This window comes from Sus scrofa, chromosome 16 (assembly GCF_054392235.1).
Source record: "Sus scrofa isolate SSC_HxYL_T2T_F1_AM1 chromosome 16, Sscrofa_HxYL_maternal_Yorkshire_Landrace_v2.0, whole genome shotgun sequence".
Classification (NCBI taxonomy): Eukaryota; Metazoa; Chordata; class Mammalia; order Artiodactyla; family Suidae; genus Sus; species Sus scrofa.
The window spans coordinates 67,287,329-67,308,286 of NC_139398.1; the positions used below are offsets into that span (position 1 = coordinate 67,287,329).

Here is a 20,958-nt window from a genome sequence, read left to right on the forward strand (position 1 = left end):
CCGAGGGCCTACTGTGTGCCCCCACTGTGCCCAGCCCTTTATGCAAATGAGTTCAGGCCTCTTCACACCCTGTCCCTTTTGTACAAATAGGGAAGATGAGGTGCCAAAGGGACAAATCATTTGTCAGCAGTTACACAGTGAGCATCGGTATAGGAATCTGAATTGAAGTGGTCTGTCTCCAGACTCCAAGGGGAGCTCCGTGGCTGGCTAAAGTCAGAGGGTTGAAGGATTCTCGTACAGAGAGATGGGACATCGAGGCTTTTTGCCAGGAAGCAGCGTTTATTCGCGCCAGCACTGGCTCAGGGGATTCATATCCAAAGGCTGAGCCCCGAACGCAGCGAGGCGCTGTCTTATATACCCTCCGTTATTTTCCCTTTTACATTTTGGTCCTTTTGTCCCCCTTATGCAAATTCTGGTTGGATGGTCTGTTACAAAGTTGCACATGGATACTGATTGTCTTGCTGCTGCCGAGCTACGCATGCGCACACAGATGCTGGTTATGCCACGTTGCCTTCTCTTTGTTCTGGGAGGGCCTTACCCAAGAGCAGGATAGAATTAGGAACAGCTCAGAGACCTGCCAGCCTGGTCATTCCACCCCTCTTTTCAGGGTTGTAAATAATAGTGATAATAGGTGACACTGATTACATGTGCATTATGTCCCAGGCACCGACTCTCAGTCTCATTTAATATCCTCAAAAGGGCCCTATCTGGTACAGGTAGGTACCAAGCCCATTGAACAGATGAGGAGGGAGTTCCTGTTGCAGCTCCAGTGGAAACCCGACTAATATCCATGAGGATGCGGGTTCGATCCCTGGCCTCGCTTAGTGGGTTAAAGGATCCAGCCTTGCCAGAGCTGTGGTGTCGGTCGAAGATGCAGCTCTGATCCAGCACGGCTGTGGCTGTGGTGCAGGCCAGCAGCTGTAGCTCCGATTTGACCCCTAGCCTGATAACTTCCATATGCTGCGGGTGCGGCCTTAAAAAGAAAATAATAATAATAATAAGGAAACTGAGAGACAGGGACTGATTTGCTCTAGGTCACAGATGCTGACAATCAATTCCAACCCCGCCACTTTCCTCTCTGGCATTACGAGTTCAGGAAGAAAAAGGGTAGATGCCACCTAAGCTTTTTTTCTCGTCCCTGTCCTTGGAGTGGGCCTTCCGGGCCTCTGCCAAACCTCTGGCTGTCTCCTGCTTCCCACCCTCCCCGACAGCTTGCAGATGCCCAGTTTACCAACCCACACCCTGGCAAAAGCAGGCCAGCGGGAACTGGCTCGTTTGGCACCCCTGGTGAGTCAGTGGGTCAGGCAGTAAAGGAAGGGGCACCCAGTGCCAAGCTATGTGCAGAAGTCTTGGCACTCAGGTCTTGAACAATCAATTATCAGAGGCCCTCTGGCTGGGGTTGCTCTGGGGTCTGTGAAAGAAGTCAGGTGCAGGGCGCTGGTTCTTCTCCCCAGGGAATTCAGCCGCCCACGTGTCCACCAGCTAAGCCGGCCCCATCAAACTCGACTCTTGACAAGTGAAATTCAAGGCAGAGTTCCTTTTCCTGCCAGGAGCAGGCCTAACCACCCACTCCCACCCTCGCACAGAGGGCAGAGGGCGAGGAGAAACCACCCAGCGATCTCACGGTGGTGGCCGGCCCCTGTGGCCTCAGCCAGGAAACACACCTCCAGGGCGGAAAGGCGGACCCCGCCTTCACCGCATCCCCTGCTTCTTTGCCCGAGGACCGTTGTCACGAGGGAGGAGCGCCCCCTGCAGGCCATCATGTAGCTCTCTTGGGCTGGAGGGGCAGGTGAGCGGAAGGATCCCGCCTCCACGCTGCCTTGTTGAGGAAATTCACATGAACTGGAAATATTTTTAGGACTTCATTTTCCAGGAAAATGGCCCAGACCGACAGGATTAGAGAAATGGGGTGGAGGGTTCAGGCAGTGAGGCGCACTTCCCGGAGATGGCGTAGCTTCTGTGGGCTCCCCAAGCAGTAGGAAAGCCCTGCCCTTCACGGCAGCACCTGACAGGCTCACAAGGAGGGGGCACCTGTGCGGGAGTCCTGCTCCCTTGTCCTGTCTATCAGTTTCTTAGAGCTGCCACATCAGAGAACCCCGGGCAGGGGGCGCGAGATCACAGAATGGATTCTCACACAGCCCTGGAGGCCAGAAGCCCAGAATCAAGGGGTCAGCACAGCCGTGCTTCCTCTGAAAAGCTGAAGGAGGATCCCCGCTTATTCCTAGCTTCTGGCGGCTGCTGACATTTCTTAACCTGCAGCTGCATCGCTCCAGTCTCTGCCTTGAGCGGCACACGGCCTTCTCCCTGTGTTTGTCTGCACAGAGCGGCTTGTAAGGAAACAGGTCAGGTTGGATTAGAAGCTCACCCTACCCCATGGAGTTCCCGTCGGGGCTCAGCAGAAAGGAATCTGACTAGCATCCGTTAGGATGCAGGTTCCATTCCCGGCCTCGCTTAGTGGTTAAGGATGCAGAGTTGTCATGAGCTGCGGTGTAGGTCCCAGATGGAGCCAGTAGCTGTGGCTGTGGCTTAGGACGGCAGCTACAGCTGTTTTGACCCCTAGCCTGGGAACCTCCAAATGCCCTTGGTGCAGCCCTTTAAAAAAAAAAGAAAAAGTAAAACCCTCACCCCACCCCAGGGTAACTGCGGCGTCTTTAGTTAACCAATTACAGCTGCAATGAACCTGATTCCCAATCAGGCCACCTTCCGAAACACTGTGGGGCTGATTTCAACCTATTTTTTGAGGGGACACAATTCAATCCATGACCCCTCTTGTTAGAATTCTGGAAGCATCACCTACCTCTTTGTACAGATGTTTCTTTAGTTCTGACACATTGTCTGCTCACCAAAAAAAAAAAAAAAAAAGCTGTCCCCCCAGCTAACACTTTGCTCTTGAAATCTGCTTGACAGCCACCTCCACCACCCTGACCCTGGCCCGAGCAGGCAGGTTTCCAGACTTTAGCCTCTTCCCCACCTCTGTTCACTCCGTGAGCAACCCCTGCTCCCTAGACCAGCCACTCTTGTGCCCCTTTCATGCAGTCCTAAGGCTCCAAAGACTGCACGAGCAGAGGCAGAGTGACTCACTTCAGGAAAATAGGCAGCATTAGGGTTGAAGATCTTTGGAAACCTACCCCCTGTCTGGCTCTGAAGAAATGACCTTTTTCATGAATGCCTGGGGTTCCTAACAGAAAAAGGGGAGTGAGAATCATTTTGCTCTACCTCGAGAGCGCAGACCCAAGAACAGCACACCCCGCCTCCGCTCCCCACCCCCAGCCTTTTGTAGACAGCGTGACACAGTTTTCAAGTCAGAGGGGGAAGGAGGTTAGGTAGGATTCTAGGACCACAGAAACCCACTTCCTATTTTTAGTTTCATTCTTTAGCTAAATCCCAAGTCAGAGCAGTCTCTGAGCTGGAGAGAGGCCTGGAATTCCAGGTTCGAGACTAGAACACACGTTCCTGGATGGGGTGTGTGTCCCTAGTGAGGATGGGGGGGCACAGAAAGAGTGAGCATCCCTGAAGGGCTCGTTTCATCAGACACTCGGCCCCACCTGCACCCCCCAACGCCTCCTCCCCCCTCGTCTTCCCAGCCTTCATCTGCTCTGAGTTACTTTGCATGCCTGGCCCTGGGGGTGTGGCCAAGGTCGGGCTGCGGACAGGTGTTGCGGTTTTTACATAAGAGGTTCAACACTCCAGAGACAAGTTAAGGAGATGCCTCATGCTGATGTATGGTGTCTTAAGCTGAGCTCATCAGAAAGCCTCAGTGTTGGCAGGAAAGGGGCTCTCCCACCCATCCTCTCATCCCCTCATCCCCCAGAGCTGCAGGGAGCTCAGAAATAGCAGGAATACTTGACCGGGAGAGGCGGCAGCCCTAAGGAAAGGTGAAGGTGGCAGGTGGTTTTGTCTAGGACTAAACCTGGCTAATGTGTTCTCAGCCTTTTCTCTGTGCTTTGTACCCTTCTGAGCATTTTACTTGTATCATCTCATTGAATCCTCCCTGGGCGTAGGTCATACCGTCCGTGGACAGATGAGCAAACTGAGATCGAAGTTAATTCCCGGGAAACCGGGTTGCAGAGCCACCCTGTCCTGCTCCCCATTGAAAGGCTGGCTGCCTTTGAGTAGAAAGTCACAAAAAGGGCAAGGTTTATGCTGCCATTTCTTTCTTTGCAAAAGAAAGAACCCACAGAACAGCTGAAGGAAGGGCTGCATGGGAGACAGCTGGAGGAATTTAAGCTCCGCCCTGAAACCACTTCCAGCTGGGGGAGCAGCAGAGGAGGCATGGCCATCAGGAGAGATGAAATGCTGCCCAAAGGCGGGGCTGGGTGAAATGCCCTCTTGGGCACCTAGGGGGTCTTCCTGCTCAGGACGCCAAGTCCTCATGTGTCGGAAGGGCTGCCTTGGACTCCAGCCGAAGGAAAAACCTAATTATGCTTCCCACCCCTCCCCCCCCGCCCCTCTGCCGCTCCAACCTGCCCTCCCCCCTGACCCCTGGCTCCCTGCTTCCCCACCCACACATCCCCAAAGCTGCTCCTGCCCTCTGGGTTTCGAGGGGCAGCGGTGCGAGATCAACCCAGACGACTGTGAGGACAACGACTGTGAGAACAACGCCACCTGCGTGGATGGCATCAACAACTACGTGTGTGTTTGCCCCCCCAACTACACAGGTGAGGCCCCGGCGCCTGAGCGTGGGTTGGAGGGTGTGGGCAGTGGGGCTGGCGTGTCATGCCTAGAAAAATACCCCTTTCTTAGCTTCTTCCAAAGACTCCTCCTGCTTTGCCCTTTAGACGAAGGCTTGAGTCCCCCAAACCCCAAACTGTGCCACGAGGGGCTTCCCAAAGCCCACTCTCGTCGCTTGTCCACCCCAGAAATTCACTAGCTCCTTCGCACGTTGAACAGGTTCCCAGGGCCCTTTCAGCTTTCCCTTCGTTTAGCTGATGCTCATCCTCGCCTTTGGAGACCCTGGAGCCCCCGGGGGTGTTTGAGACCCGCAGAGAGGCCCTGGCCCTGTGGTGATGCTTTGTTCAGGTCTGCTCCCCTCTTCTCTAGAAATCGAATCTTCCAGACCACCCTGCTAGGAGCTGGGGATACCAAACCGAGCAAGACAAAATTCCTTCTCGGAAGATGCTATGGTCAAGTAGAGAGACGTGCATTTGCTAGAATGAGAACCTAAGACGTATAGCCCAGGGGGTTGTGGGATCACAGAGGCACCCAACCCAGCCAGAGAATAAAGGCTCCCCCGCACCCCCCCCCCCCCCCCGCGCGCCGAGGTTATGCCTCAGGAGAATCGTTGTATTTACCCGGCCCCAGAACAGGGCACTTTTATGTCCTACGTTAAAAGCCCCTAATGAGGACCGTTGTATGTACCATTAGATCATGAGGCAAAATGCCACCACGTGGTGAACACACAGCCTACTGTGTTGTAAGATCAGCCTAAAGCGGCATTTCTCAAATGGGAATTCCAGAAATTCTGTGCATTCTTCGAAGAAAAGGTGCCAAGGGCAAAACAAATTTGGGAAGCACTGCATGTAATAGTAACCCTTTGCTTGGAGCAACGTGATACAAATTAGCATATGAGAGGTTCTGAGAGTTCCTGCTTTAAAGAAAGCCACTTCACTTGGTTTAACGCAGCAGGTCCCAAATTCACGTGGTCTCAGAGCTTCCCTCGCGTCTCCTACTCTGAAAATACCCTTGCCAATCCAGAGATCCTGGGTTGCAATAAACATATTTTAGAAAATAGGGAGTTCCCGTCGTGGCGCAGTGGTTAACGAATCCGACTAGGAACCATGAGGTTGCGGGTTCGGTCCCTGCCCTTGCTCAGTGGGTTAACGATCCGGCGTTGCCGTGAGCTGTGGTGTAGGTTGCAGATGCAGCTCGGATCCTGCGTTGCTGTGGCTCTGGCGTAGGCCGGTGGCTACAGCTCCGATTGGACCCCTAGCCTGGGAACCTCCATATGCTGCGGGAGCGGCCCAAGAAATAGCAACAACAACAAAAACAAAAAAGACAAAAAAAAAAAAAAAAAAGAAAAGACAAAAAAAAAAAAAAAAAAAAAAGAAAATAGTAGCCTAAGGCGAGGCTGACAACAAGGATGCTACAACCTAGGGACTCCCACGGCCAAGCCTTATGGAACCTGGCTTCAGTGTCAGGAATGAGGTGGGAGATGGGAAAACATAGAAGACAAATAGAAGCGGTCTTGAGGGCTTCAGGGAAGGAAGCCAAGTGGCCCCCTTGCCCCCCAAGATCCTGTGCCTATATGCAGGCCTCCAGCCCAATAGCCAGATCCCCCGCCTCCCAAGCATACTCTTGGGACTGCGGGAATGTGCCCAGACCAACTGAGAAAAGCATGTACTCCACTTAATCCTAGGCCTCTGGGGGTCCCAGAGAAAGATCTCTACTAAAAATGCAGGGGAGTTCCCGTCGTGGCTCAGTGGTTAACAAATCCAACTAGGAACCATGAAGTTGCAGGTTCGATCCCTGGCCTTGCTCAGTGGGTTAAGGATCCGGCGTTGCCGTGAGGTGTGGGTGTAGGTTGCAGATATGGCTCGGATCCTGTGCTGCTGTGGCTCTGGCGTAAGCCGGTGGCTACAGCTCCAATTAGACTCCTAGACTGGGAACCTCCATGTGCCGTGGGAGCAGCCCTAGAAAAAGGGAAAAAGACAAAAAATAAATAAATAAAAATGCAGGGAACTCTCCTGAGAATCTACCTTTCTTATGTCATACATCTTCCATCTTCCACGAGTGGAGCTGTAGCCGAGTTGAATGAGCAATAAGCCACAGTCCCTGTGTGCTTACTGTCTGCAGAACCCTGAATTGGCCATGAAAGTATCAAGACATCTAAGCTATGCCCTCAGCGACAGGGGGCATCTGGTCTACCTGAGAGATGAGAGGCAGCATCACATAGAATTAAATCATTGGTCCTAAGGAATCCGCTCAGTGCCAGAGAGCGATAGTAAAAGCCCCCGCAGGAAGAGGAGGCCTAGGGGCTCAGAAGAGGGACTTGAACGGACTCGACGGTGGGCACATGAGCGGGGTGGGGGGTGCTGAGGAAACACTTGCTAAGAGGGTTTCCAGCCTATGTCTGCCGCCGACTGGGGTGCACTTCTGCTCTCGTGTACGTTGTTCCCCAGAATGGGCTGTTGTGGTTTTTGCCAGAAAATGTCAGCAGTGTCCCCCACAGAGACGACAGCTCTCTGGGTGTCTCCAGGAGACGAAGAGGAGGAGGCTTACAGAGCACGCAGTGCCCTACATGAGAGGTCTTGAGAGGCTTGGGGGCAAAATAAGGACAGGGTAGGGGTCAGCTTGTCCCCAGTGGAGCAGAGGAGAGACTCTGGGGGTATGTCCATCATTCATTTACTCCCCAGCCTCTCTCAGGACCTTCCTCCCTTGGAGGAAGCGGCCCAGGCAACCCTCTGCTCACACCTGCCCTAGGAAAGAACCTCCCTGGCTAGAAGACTTTGTCTCCTGAGTCACTGTCACCTGCCTTGAGCGGGTGGACTTTGAGGAGGCCCAGAGCTCAGAGGTGCGTCTGCCAGTGACCTCATCCCCGCTGTCCTGTCTTACCTCCCACAGTCACGAAGCGCAGTTTAAGGTGGTGTGAATGTTTCAGGGCTTAGATGCAAGCCTTGGATCCCTGTGTATTTATGACCCATCAGGCATCTTCTGGCACCAAGAATTTCAAAGAGAAAGCATCCAGAGACCAGACCTTTAAATTCCTTTCATATTTTCTTCTCTGAGAAAATCCAGGAGGCTTACGTATCTGTAACAGGTGGACTGTGCTGTTAAGCCCTGTTTGCTCCTCCAGGAGGCCCCTGGGTTTCCACCGAGTGTTCCCATCATTTCACTGACAGCTCTGTGTGGTAACTGCCTGCTTATTTGTAGACCCTCTTCTGCAGGCCAGCGCCGGGGTGGGGATCGGACCAGGTCACTATGGTGTCCCTGGCACCTGGCCCAGTGCTGCCACACAGAAAGTGCTCCATAAGTGGCTGTGGAATAAAGAAACAAAGAAGCATAGCCCGGGGTCAGGGGCTGGCATCCTGTGGTTTCAGCAGTGCAGCTCCTGGCTGATGGAGTGACACAGGCAAACAGTGGTGCAGTGACAGTGCCCAGGAGAGGTCCTGGAATCTTCCCATTGTCACTGCCAGGGAAATCGAGGCAGAGGGACAGGAGAAAGGAGATGCCAAGAGAGCAAATGCAGGGCTTCTGATAGTTGTGACCTACTGCATGAACCACCCCTGATCCTGGGTTCGCTCCTCGCCCCCACCAGGTGAGCTGTGCGACGAGGTGATTGACCACTGCGTGCCCGGGATGAACCTCTGTCAGCATGAGGCGAAGTGTGTCTCCCTGGACAGAGGATTCAGGTAAGGCTTGTTCATGCCGCAGCCCAGGGTCCCAACTGCTCCAACAGTCTGCCGCTTGAGACAGAGGCTCTGGGGCTCCCTCCGTATTCTCTCTCTCCCTTTTTCTGCCTGTTGTTTGTTCTTTACCATGTGCTTTCTCCTGTCTAGGTGTGATGTGACTCTCTGTCTCTGTTTCCCTGTGTGTGTGCGCCTCTGTCTCTGTTTTTGTGGGAGTCTCTCTGAGCCTCTGTCTCTGGCTTCTCCGTCCCCAGCCCCCACTCTGTTGAGAGGAAGAAATCCCCCTTTTCCTTACCCCTTCCCCCCTCTTTGTCCCCCTCCCTCTCTCAGCACCTCTTTTCTTCCCCAAGCCAGTATGTAGAGCAGTCGCGCAGAGAAGGCAGAGTCCCAAGGTATCTGTTCGCCTTCCCTGGGTGCAGCCTTCACAGCTCTCCACCCTCTGTGGCCCCAGCAGGTGTGCCAGCCTGTGCACCTGTGTGTGGTGGGGGCAGGGGGTGGGGGGAAGGGGGAGTGAGCCCTGATGGGTTGCGCAGACACAGCCACTGGTGGAGCGGTCCCCATGGGAGCAGCGGAGCCCATAGGAGCTGGGGGCGCACCTGAGCGATTCTAAGGGCGAATGGAGAGGCTGCCTCAGGAGAAGGCACGGCTTCTGGAGCCTTGGAATCAAATGGCACCCCTGGGAAGTCCCTTCTGGGCTCTGTCCCCACCTCCTCCCTCCACCCTCCTTCATGAAAATGTGTGCCATGGCCTCTTTTGGAGAAGATCCTGAGACCCTCAAAAACCTGCGATTTTCTGACATTGGTAGGGACAGGCTAGAACCCTTTGGCCAAGGACACTCTCCTCTACCTCAAAGCTGCCTTCCACGCAGTTGCCTTCCCTCCTCCCCAGCAGACTCTGTCCAACACTGAGGTTGGGGCTGGGGGCTTCTAGCACCAAGGAATCAGGCAGAGACCAGAGCAAAGTCTTCAGCAAAGACACCAGAAATGACCCTACAGAGCCACCCCGAGTGAGGAGGGCTGTGGGTCTAGAGCTCGGTGTCTGTGCTGATGAGTCTTTAAGGGGAATCCTGACCAGCCTTTCATCCAGTGGTTTCTCCAGCCTCTGGAGAACAGAAGCTCGGGCCCTGGTCTCTTTGGCCCCAGGCGCTCTCATCACTCTGTGTCTGTCCAGCTCTCCATCATAAGTCAGAGAGTTCTCAGACCTGGGGGTTTTTGAGACTGTGATTCTACACAGCAGAGCTTAGGGCTCCCTGGCAACCCAGAATCTTAGAAAACCACAGACAGGAGTTCCTACTGTGGCACCGTGGGTTAAGGGCCCAGCATTGCTGCAGCTGTTGCATAGGTCACAGCTGTGGATCGGATTCAATCCCTGGCCCGGAAACATCCATATGCCGCAGGTATGGCCAAAAAAAAAAAAAAAGGAAAACCCCAGACATCGTAAAATCACAGAATTTAACAACTTAGAACTGTCACAGGCTCTGCAAAACTTAAACTTGTAAACCCTTAGAGTCGTGGAATCTAAGAGTTATGGGTTCCAGTTTCCGTTCCCCAGCCAGCCCAGCCATTAGACCCCAAATCCTCATTGCGGTGAGAGCAGCAGGTCCCACGGGGTTTTTGATTCCCTCCAAGGCTCTTGCTGTGAAGCTGGAGAAAATGTTGACGCAAAACAAAGGTTTTGAAAAGAAGGAAGTTCTAGGGCCCTGGATTCTGGCTCTGAGCGCTGCTGGGGTTCTGAGGAGTGGGGAGAAGAAGCTTCTGGAGAGAGAGGGAAGGCTCCCTACCCGAGGACGTGGGATGTGAAGTGACCACCAAAGGATGGGTGGGGTGGGAGTGGGGGTGGGTTGAGAGAAGGCGGCCCCTCAGGTAGAAGAGTCTAGGGTAGGTGGGGGGAGGGAGAGGGGGCATGAGCAGGTGTCCTTGGGTTTTCCTTTCCGATGTGGACATCCTGGGCCTAGCGCTCACCGCCAGGGAAAACGCAAGGGCCGGGTCAGGGCCTCTGGCTTCACAGGGAGCTAAGGGAGCTGCAGCCCTCAGTGCACGCACCCTCCAGCAAGCCCCCCTTACCTCCCCCATCCCCTCGGAGCTGTGCTGGGTGGGCTTGCAGGTGGTCGAGTCCCTTGAGGGTGAGTCAGGGTGAGGGATGCCCCCCAGCCCCGCTCTTCCCACTCCCGGCTTTGACTTCAGATCGGGGCTGCTCTTTAACTGCAGAAAGAACAAAGGGCTGAGAAGAGGTGCATAAAACACAAACTTGGACCCAAAGCTGAGCCAATCCGACTGCCAAGCGCAGTGCTTTGGGTGTGCGTGGGCAGGGGCAGTGGTGGTGACTGGGCCTCTGAGCTACAAGGACTGGATAGAATAGCCACAGATGAAAGGAGATCCATGGCACTTGAGGCCGAGTGGACAGCAAGCAAGCTCCGAAGATGCTGGCTTGGATGAGCGGCCCAGGGTGTCAGTCTGTGGTCGGAGTGCTAGGGAGTTGGGACTGGACACAGGAGCAGGCAAGAGACCAGGATCCTCTGCTGCTTGTCCCTGGAAGCTCTCTCTGCTGTAACTAAGACCCCTTGAGTTCAAGGACAATATGCAATAGCAAGAAAGCAGCCTAGCTTTCAAAATCTTGAGATAATACATTTATGCACAATGCCTGTTAGAATCTTGAAGAGGTCCACAGGCCAACTCAATAATGTTGATTTTTTTTTTTTTTTTTTACTAAGATGCATTTAAATCAAAAGTCCCTTCTCCCAGTGCAACATTTTATAATATCATCCTCCTCCCCACCATCACCATAACAACTCGTATGCGAAGGCCGGCAATAGGGACATTAAGAGACATGCTGGCAGTGACACCTCTGCCTGTGTTTGAAGATGTTTTTCCTTGGAGATTTCCTGGTATGTTTGCTCTAATGAGGTCTCAACAGGACAGATAGCACTGTATCCGTCTCTGTGACATGAACACTGAAATAATCATATGCCGAGGCCCTGAAAATAGTAACGCTGTCCGTGAACACTGAAAAGAATAATAGCAGAAACAGGAGTTCCCATTGTGGCTCAGCGGTAACGAACCTGACTCGTATCCACGAGGATTGCAGGTTTGATCCCTGGCCTCGCTCAGTGGGTTAAGGATCCAGTGTTGCCGTGGGCTGTGGTGTAGCTCGCAAACATGGCTCAGATCTGGCATGGCTGTGGCTGTGGCATAGGCCGGCAGGTGCAGCTCCCATTCAGCCCCTGGCCTGGGAACTTCCATATGCCGTGGGTACAGCCGTAAAAAGACAAAAAAGGGAACGCAGGTTACACCCATCGCCTTTAAGTAGATGAAGAAATGTGGAAAGGCTTGCTCCTGGACGTGAGGCCCATGAACCAGTGGCATCAGCATCCCAGGAGAGCTTGTTAGGAATGCTAATTCCCAGGCCCCACCTACACGCCCTTGAATCAGAAGCTGCATTTTAACAAGAGTCCTGGGTGTTCCGTTTGAGAAGTGCGGATGTGGCGAGGGCTGTTGGAAAAAGGGAAAGCATATCAGCCCTCCAGACCTCCACCGCTTCACCCATGAGCAAGCACGGCTTCCCTAATTCCTCATGAAGAATCCTCATCCGTAGCCTTGACCTCCACGTTTGAGAGGCTGGGTTTTACCCTGTAAGGAGAGAGCCGCTGTGTGGCCTTAGAGAAGCTCACAGAGCTTGAGTTGCTCAAGAGACACAAACACAGACGTCTGCCAGGGCCAGGTTTGCCTCTAGCAGGGGCCTGGCCTGCAGAATAGTGAGCACATGCCCGGCCCCCGCCCTGCAAAGGCATCCCCAGTCTGTTTCTTTAAAAGACTAGGCTGGGATGTGGGCTACGATGTGAAAGTCTGCAGCGTCTGGGGTGGCAGTGAGTCTGGTATTTCACATTTACCCGTCAAATAATAAAGGTGAGCAGGTCAGACCTTAGCAGATTCCCGGCTTTTGGATGCAAGCCCAGTAAATCCTCAGATTCTAGAACTTGGCCCCCTCCAGGGACACCCCTACTCTGAGTATCTTACCTTGCCACAAGTCCACAGCATGCACTGTGTCCTTCCAACCCCTGCAAGGCCAGGGTCCTCCTGTGACTCCAGCCCACTTCTGTCCATCCTGGGGGCGGGGAGGGGAGGAGGGGAACGTCCCTCTGTCCTGCTGCTTCCCCTTCGGGATCCTTTGTCTCCTAAGTATTCCAAGCTCTCCCTTCTGCTGGCCACCTGTACTACACCTCTCCCTGCCCACACCACCTGCCCCCCTGACTTAGATAAGCCATGGTTATTATTTGCACTCAGCCCCGGAGAATTTAGCCGGTGAGCCCAGAGAGGGGTGCGGGCTCCAGGCCCTGCAGGAGGCAGAAGAGCCAGGAAGCACTTGTGTCCATCTGCTCGTGTGCTGAAACCCCTGTGAGTAAGGTGGTACCTCCAGTCTCTCTTGCGGAGACTTGGGCACAGTGTCACTCCAGACAGAGGAACCCAGAGAGGCGTGTTTCAGGCACACACCCAGGGAGGCCAGCCACAGCAACTTTCTCTGGCCGGGTGGAAACCAGGGCCAGCAGAGATGTGATGGAGCTGCTGACAGGGGCTCCTCAAGGAGGGGCGGGTCACCTGCAGACCTGGGTTGGGCCAGTAGCCCCCATCCTCTCACCTGGAGAAGAGGAGGCACTTAGCATGGGCAGGACGGGGGATTCGCCCTTCTAATCCAGGCAGGAATCTCTCAGGAACAATGTACAAATGATAGAATGGAATCAAGGGAGTGGGAGTTCCTGTTGCGGCGCAGTGGTTAACGAATCCGACTGGGAACCATGAGGTTGTGTGTTCGATCCCTGGCCTTGCTCAGTGGGTTAAGGATCCGGTGTTGCCATGAGCTGTGGTGTAGGTCGCAGACACGGCTCGGATCCTGCGTTGCTGTGGCTCTGGTGTAGGCCAGTGACTACAACTCCGATTAGACCCCTAGCCTGGGAACCTCCATGTGCCACAGGAGTGACCCTAGAAAAGGCAAAAAGCCAAAAAAAATTAAGGGAGTGCCAACAGCATCATTTCTTCATTGTGCTCAGCAGCACCTTCTGCATCTCACGTTGTGTACTCAGTGTGCATCTAGTTTCCTGCAGAGTATATCACTTAATCAATTTTTAAAACCCCCAGAAGAGGTGAAGTTATTGATCATGAGTCACATTAATATTGCCTTTTTTTTCTCTTTTTCATGTTTGAGGGCCACCCTGTGGCATGTGGACGTTCCCAGGCTAGGGGCTGAATCTGAGCTGCAGCTGCCAGCCCATACCACAGCAATGCCAGATCCGAGCCATGTCTGCGACATACACCACACCTCACAGCAACGCTATATCCTTAACCCACTGAGCGAGGCCAGAGATTGAGCCTGCATCCTCATGGATAATTGTTGGGTTCTTAACCCTCTGAGCCACAATGAGAAATCCTTTTTTTTTTTTTTTCTTTTTTAAAAGTTGTATTGAAATGTAGTTTATTTAAAGTGTTGTGATAGTTTCTGCTGTACAGCAAAGTGATTCAGTTATGCATGTACACACATCTGTTCTCTTTCAGATTCTTTTCCCATACAGATTATCACAGAATATTGGGTAGAGTTCCCTGTGCTGTGCAGCAGGTCCCCGTTAGCCGTTCCCTGTACCACAGTGTGCATACGCCAATCCCAAACCCACAGTCCATTCCTCTCTCCCACCACCCATCCCCTGTGGTAACCAAAAATTTGTTTTCAAAATCTGTGGGTCTGTTTCTCTTCTGCAAATACTTTTATTTGTATCTTTTTCCTTTTTTTTTTTTTTTTTTTTTTTTTGGTCTGTCTTTGTCTCTCAGGGCCACACCCATCGCATATGGAGGTTCCCAGGCTAGGAATCCAATTGGAACTGTAGCCACTGGCCTATGCCACAGCCACAGCCAACTCAGGATCTGAGCTGCATCTGTGACCTACCCCACAGGTCATGGCAATGCCAGATCCTTAACCCATTGAGTGAGGCCAGGGATCCAACCTGTGTCCTCATGGATGCTAGTCAGGTTTGCTAACACTGAGCCATAACAGGAACTCCCTGTATCTTTTTCTTTAGCGTCCGCGTATAAGTGAGATCATATGATGTTGGTCTTTCACTATATGACTAATTTCACTTAGTGCGATGATTTCTTAAGTCCATCCATGTTGCTGCACATGGCATTATTTCATTCTTTTTATGGCTGAGTAATACTGTATACATGTAGCGCATCTTTATTCATTCCTCTGTTGATGGACATTTAGGTTGCCTCCATGTCTTAGCTATTGAATACAGTGCTGCAGTAAACATCAGGGTGCCTGTATCTTTTCAAATTGTGGTTTTCTCTGGATAAATGCCTAGGAGTGAGATTGCTGAATCATGGTAGTTCTATTTTCAGGTTTTGGAGGACCCTCCATACTGTTTCCCATAGTGGTTGCACCAATTTACATTCCCACCAACAGTGTAAGAGGGGTCCCTTTTCTCCACACCCTCGCCAGCATTTGTTGTTTGTAGAATTTTTGATGATGGCCATTCTGGCTGGTGTACCATGTACCATATAGTACTTTGATTTGCATTTCTCTTATAATTAGCAGTGTTGAGCATCTTTTCATGTGTTTTTGGGCCATCTTCTTTGAGGCCATGTCTTCTTTGGATAAATGTCCATTTAGATCTTCTGCCCATTTTTTGATTGGGTTGTTTGGTTTTTGATATGGAGCTGCATGAACTGTTTTGTGTATTTTGGAGATTAATCCCTTGTCAGCCGCTTCATTTGCAAAGATTTTCTTCTGTTCCATGGGTTGTCTTCATTTCATTCATGGTTTCCCTTGCTGTGCAAAAACTTTTAAGTTTAACTAGGTCCCATTGGTTTATTTTTGTTTTTATTTTCGATACTCTAGGAGGTGGATCTGAAAAGATATTGCTGTGATTTATGTCAGAGAGTGTTCTGCCTATGTTTTCCTCTAAGAGTTTTATAGTACTCGAGGTTATATTTAGATCTTTAATCTATTTTGAGTTTATTTTTGTGTATGGTGTTAGAGAGTGTTCTAATTTCATTCTTTTACATGTAGCTGTTCATTTTTCCAGCACCACTTATTAAAGAGATTGTCTTTTCTCCATTGTATATTCTTGCCTCCTTTGTCACACATTAGTTGACCATGGATGCATGGATTTATTTATGGGCTTTCTATCCTGTTCCATTGATCTATGTCTGTTTTTGTGCCAATACCATACTGTTTTCATGACAGTAGTTTTTTAGTATAGTCTGAAGTCAAGGAGCCTGATTCCTCAAGTTCCATTTTTCTTTCTCAGGACTGCTTTCGCTATCCAGGGCACTTTGGGTTTCCACACAAATTAAAAATTTTTCTTTGTTCTAGTTCTGCAAAAAATGCCATTGGTAATTTACAGGGATTGCATTGCATCTGTAGATTGCCTTGGGTAGTATAGTCATTTTGACAGTATGATTCTTCCAATCTAGGAACATCTGTTTGTCATCTTCAGTTTCTTTGATGGTCCTTATAATTTTCAGAGTACAGGTCTTTTGCCTCCTTAGGTAGGTGTATTTCTCAATATTTTATTCTTTTTGATGCAATGGTGAATGGAATTGTTTCTTTAACTTCTCTTCTGATCTTGCATTGTTAAGTGTAGAGAAATGTGAGTGATTTCTTTGTATTAATTTGTATCCTACAACTTTACCAAATTCATTAGTGAGCTCTAGTAGTTTTCTAGCAGCATTTTTTGAATTTTCTATGTACAATATGATGTCATCTGCAAACAACAACATTTTTATTTCTTCTCTTCCAATTTGGTTTCTTTTATTTCTTTTTCTATTTTTACTGCCATGGTTAGGACTTCCAAAACTGTGTTGAATAAAATTAGTGAGGGTAGATATCCTTGTCTTGTTCCTGATCTTAGTGGAAATACCTTCAGCTATTCACCATGGAGAATGATGTTAGTGTGGGTTTGTCACATATGGCCTTTATTATGTTTAGGTATTTCCCTTTTATGCCTACTTTCTGGAGGGTTTTTATCAAAAATTGGTGTTGGATTTTGTCAAAAGCTTTTTCTGCATGTCTTGAGAGGATCATATGGTTCTTATTCTTCAGGTTGTTAATGTGGTATATCACACTGATGGATTTGCAGATATTGAAAAATCCTTGCATCCCTGGGATAAATCCCACTTGATCATGGAGTATGATCCTTTTAATGTATTGCTGGATCAGTTTGCTAGTCGTTTTTTTTTTTTTTTTTTTTGAGGATTGTTGCATCTCTGTTCATCAGTGATATTGGCCTGTAATTTTCTTTTTTATTGCGTCTTTGGTTTTCGTATCAAAGTATGGTGGCCTCATAGAATGAGTTTAGAGGTGTTCCTTCCTCAGCAGTTTTTTGGAATAGTTTCAGAAGGATAGGTGATAACTCTTCTCTAAATATTTGATACAATTTGCCCATGAAGGCCATCCAGTCCTGGCCTTTTGTTTGTTGGAAGTTTTCAAATCATGGTTTCAACTTCAGGGCTTAAGACAGGTCCAGTCATCTTTTCTATTTCTTCCTGGTTCAGTCTTGGAAGATTGTACATTTCTAAGAATTTGTTCATTTCTTCTAGGTTGTCCACTTTATTGGCATACAGTTGCTTGGAGTCATCTTTTCTGATCCTCTGTATTTCTGCGATGGCCATTGTAACTTCTCCTTTTCCATTTCTAATTTTATTGACTTGAGCCCGCTCCCTTTTTTTCTTGATGAATCTGGCTAAAAGTTTATCAGTTTTGTTGATCTTTTCAAAATACCAACTTTTAGTTTCATTGATCTTTTCTACTGTTTCCTTTGTTTCTGTTTCATTTATTTCTGCTGTATCGTAACGATTTCTTTCCTTCTACTAACTTTGGGGGGTTTTTTTGTTCTTTCTCTAGTTGCTATAGGTGTAAGGTTAGGTTGTTTGAGATTTTTATTGTTTCTTTTTTTTTCTTGTCTTTTTGCCATTTCTTGGGCTGCTCCCATGGCATATGGGGGTTCCCAGGCTAGAATCAGAGCTATAGCCACCAGCCTACACCAGAGCCACAGCAACGCGGGATCCGAGCCGCATCTACAACCTACACCACAGCTCACAGCAACGCCAGATCCTTAACCCACTGAGCAAGGCCAGGGATCAAACCCACAACCTCATGGTTCCTAGTTGGATTTGTTAACCACTGAGCCACAATGGGAACTCCGAGGTTTTTCTTGTTTCTTGAGGTAAGCTTGTATTGCTGTAAAAATCCCTCTTAGAATGGCTTTTGCTGCACCTCATAGGTTTTTTGATCATTATGGATTCATTTGTCTCTAGATATTATTGATTTCCTCTTTGAGTTCTTCAGTGATCCATTGGTTGTTTAGTAGCATATTGTTTAGTCACCCCGTGTTTGTGTTTTTAGCAGTTTTTTCCTTATAGTTCATTTCAAGTCTTATGTTGTGGTCGAAAAAGATGCTTGCTGTGATTTCCATTTTCTTAAATTTACCGAGGCTTGATTTGTGGCCCAGATTGTGATCTCTCCTAGAGAGTTTTCTGTGTGCACTTGAGAACTATGTGTATTCTACTGCTTTCAGATGGAATATTCTATAAGTATTAAGCCTTCTCTGCTTTAATGCATCATTTGGGGCCTGTGTTTCCTTGGTGATTTTCTGTCTGGATGATCTCTCCATTGCTGTAATTGGGGTCTTAAAGTCCCTCACTATTATTGTGCTGTCCATTTCTCCTTTTATAACTGTTAGCAGTTGCCTTGTATATTGAGGTGATCCTATTTTGGTGCATATATATTTACAATTGTTATATCTTCTTGCATTGATCCTTTGATCATTATGTAATGTCATTTCTCTCTTGTAGCATTCTTCATTTTGAAGTCTGTTTTGTGTGATATAAGTATTTCTACTTTAGATTTCTTTTTGTTTGTTTTGTTTTTTGTTCTTTTGTCCTTTTAGGGCCACGCCCACGGCACATGGAGGTTCCCAGGCTAGGGGTCAAGTCGGGAGCTGTAGCTGACAGCCTATGCCAGAGCCACAGAAAGCAGGATCTGAGCCATGTCTGCAACCTACACCACAGCTCATGGCAATGCCAGCTCCTTAACCCACTAAGTGAGACCAGGGATCGAACCCACATCCTCATGGATGCTAGTCGGGTTTGTTAATCACTGAGCCATGACGGGAATTCCCAATTGTAGATTTTTGATTTGTGGTTATTGTGAGGTTTTGACATAGCAATACACACACACACAATTGTTTTATATATGTGTGTGTGTGTGTGTGTGTGTGTGTATAGTCATATATATGTAAGATTTGATATTTATATTTTTATATGCATGCAATGTTGTTTTAAATTGCTGGTCTCTTGATTGCAAATGCATTTCTCTCCTCTTCTCACAATTGCTGGTTTTGATATCATATTCGTGTGTGGATGATTTCCTACCTTTACTATATATTTGCTTTTATCAGTGAGCCTTCTCATTTGTCCTTTTCTTGTTTCTAGTCATGGCCTTTTCTTTTCTGCCTAGAGAAGTTCCTTTTGTATTTGTTGCAAAGCTGGTTTGATGGTGCTGAATTCTCTTTGCTGTTGCTTGTGTGTAAAGTTTTTGATTTCTGCTTCAAATCTGAATGAGAACCTTGCTGGGTAGAGTATTCTTGGTTGGAGGTTTTTTCATTTCATCACTTAAAGTATATCATGGCACTCCCTTCAGCCTGCAGTGTTTCTGCTGAAAAATTGGCTAATAACCTTATCAGGGTTCCCTTATATATTATTCGTTGCTTTTCCCTAGCTGCTTTCATTATTTTCTCTTTGTGTTTAATTTTCATCAATTGGATTAATATGTGTTCCTCCTTGGCTTTAGTCTATATGGTAATCATTGTGATTTCTGGACTTGAGCGAGTGATTCCTTTCCCATGTTAGGGAAGTTTTCAGCTGTTATCTCTTCAAATATTTTCTCAGTTCTCCTGCTGGCACCTGTATAATGCAAATGTTGGTGCATGAATATTGTCCCAGAGTTCTCTTAGACTCTCCTCATTTCTTTCCATTCTTTTATTCTTTTTGTTTTTTTTTTTTTTTTTTTTTTTTTTTGTCTTTTTGCTATTTCTTTGGGCCGCTCCTGCGGCATATGGAGGTTCCCAGGCTAGGGGTTGAATCGGAGCTGTAGCTGCCAGCCTACGCCAGAGCCACAGCAACGCGGGATCTGAGCCACGTCTGCAACCTACACCACAGCTCACGGCAACGCCGGATCGTTAACCCACTGAGCAAGGGCAGGGATCGAACCCACAACCTCATGGTTCCTAGTCGGATTCGTTAACCACTGTGCAACGATGGGAGCTCCCATTCTTTTATTCTTTATTCCGTTCCCATCAGTGATTTTCCACAAGTCTATCTTCCACCTTGCTTATTCATTCTTCTACCTCCTGTATTCTGCTTTTGGTTCCTTCTAGGGAATTTTTCATTGCAGTTATTGTGGTGTTCATGTCTGCTTGTTTAATGTTTAAATCTTCTATTTCTTCATTAAACGTTGCTTATAATTTATCCATCTTTGCCAACAGGTTTTTCTGAGATCTTGAATTATCCTTACAATTTTTTCTCTACAGTCTTTTTTCATATAGGTTGCTTATGTCCACTTCACTTAGCTGTTTCCTGGGATTTTGCCTTGTTCTTTTGTCTGCCGTTTTGTTTTGTCAAGCTTCTGTGTGGGCTCCTTTTTGCAGGCTACAGGGTTATAGACTTTCTTGCTTCTGGTGTCTGTGCCCTTGTGGGTGAAGTTGATACAGGGACTTGTGGCAGGCTTCCTGATAGGAGGGACTTGTGCCTGCCCACTGGTAGGTGGAGCCGAGTCTTGTCCCTCTGGTGGGTAGTGAGTGCTTTGTCTCTAGATGTGATGAAAAGCAGCTGTGTGCCTGGAAGGGCTTTAGACAGCCTGTTTGCTGGTGGATGGGGCCACATCCCCACCCTGTTTGTTGTTTGGCCTGAAGCTTCTCAGCCCTGATGGGTGGTGCCAGATTTTTCCAGAATAGCAGCTTCCAGGGGAGCACACACCAGTGATTATTCCCTGTGACCTCTGCCTCCAATGTCCTGCCCCCAGAGTGAGCCACTGCCACCACCTGCTTTCCCAAGAGACCATCCACAGACCCACAGATAGGTCTGACCCAGATTCTTATGGGACCCAGTACACTTGAAACCCTGTGTGTACTCTCGAGTACAGTCTCTGTTTTTCTCAGTCCTGCACTCAATCCCCACTGGCCTTCAACACCTAATGTTCTAGGAGCTCCTCCTTCCAGTGCCAGACCACCAGACTCGGGGACCTGGTGTGGGGTTTGGAGCTCCCGCTCCTGTGGGCGAGCCCCTGCAGTACAGTTATTTTCCAGTCTGTGGGTTGCCCACCTGGTGGGTATGGGATTGCTTATATTGTGAAAGGACCCCTTCTACTGTCTCATTGTGGCTTGTCTTTGGGTGTAGGATATCTTTTTTGGTAGCTTCCAGTCTATTTTGTTGATGGTTGTTCAGCAGTTGTAATTTTGGCGTATTCATGAGAGAGGGTGAGCTCGTCTTTCTACTCCACGTCTTGTCTGGAATCCCCATCAATCACATTTAAAGGTGAAGAAACTGAAACACAGAGAGGAAATGAGCAGCTG

General features: G+C 49.1%; 1 protein-coding gene across 19 annotated transcripts in view; it reads left to right on the forward strand.

The window, feature by feature from the left end:
- Positions 1–20,958, forward strand: part of SLIT3 (slit guidance ligand 3) — a 914,676-nt gene that overhangs the window by 872,847 nt on the left and 20,871 nt on the right. For all 19 annotated transcript variants that reach the window (XM_085001790.1, XM_085001791.1, XM_085001793.1 and 16 more), the window contains 2 exons: positions 4,519–4,658; positions 8,255–8,348. In XM_085001790.1, the coding sequence (XP_084857916.1) occupies positions 4,519–4,658; positions 8,255–8,348 (234 nt within the window). The remainder of the gene's footprint in view (positions 1–4,518; positions 4,659–8,254; positions 8,349–20,958) is intronic.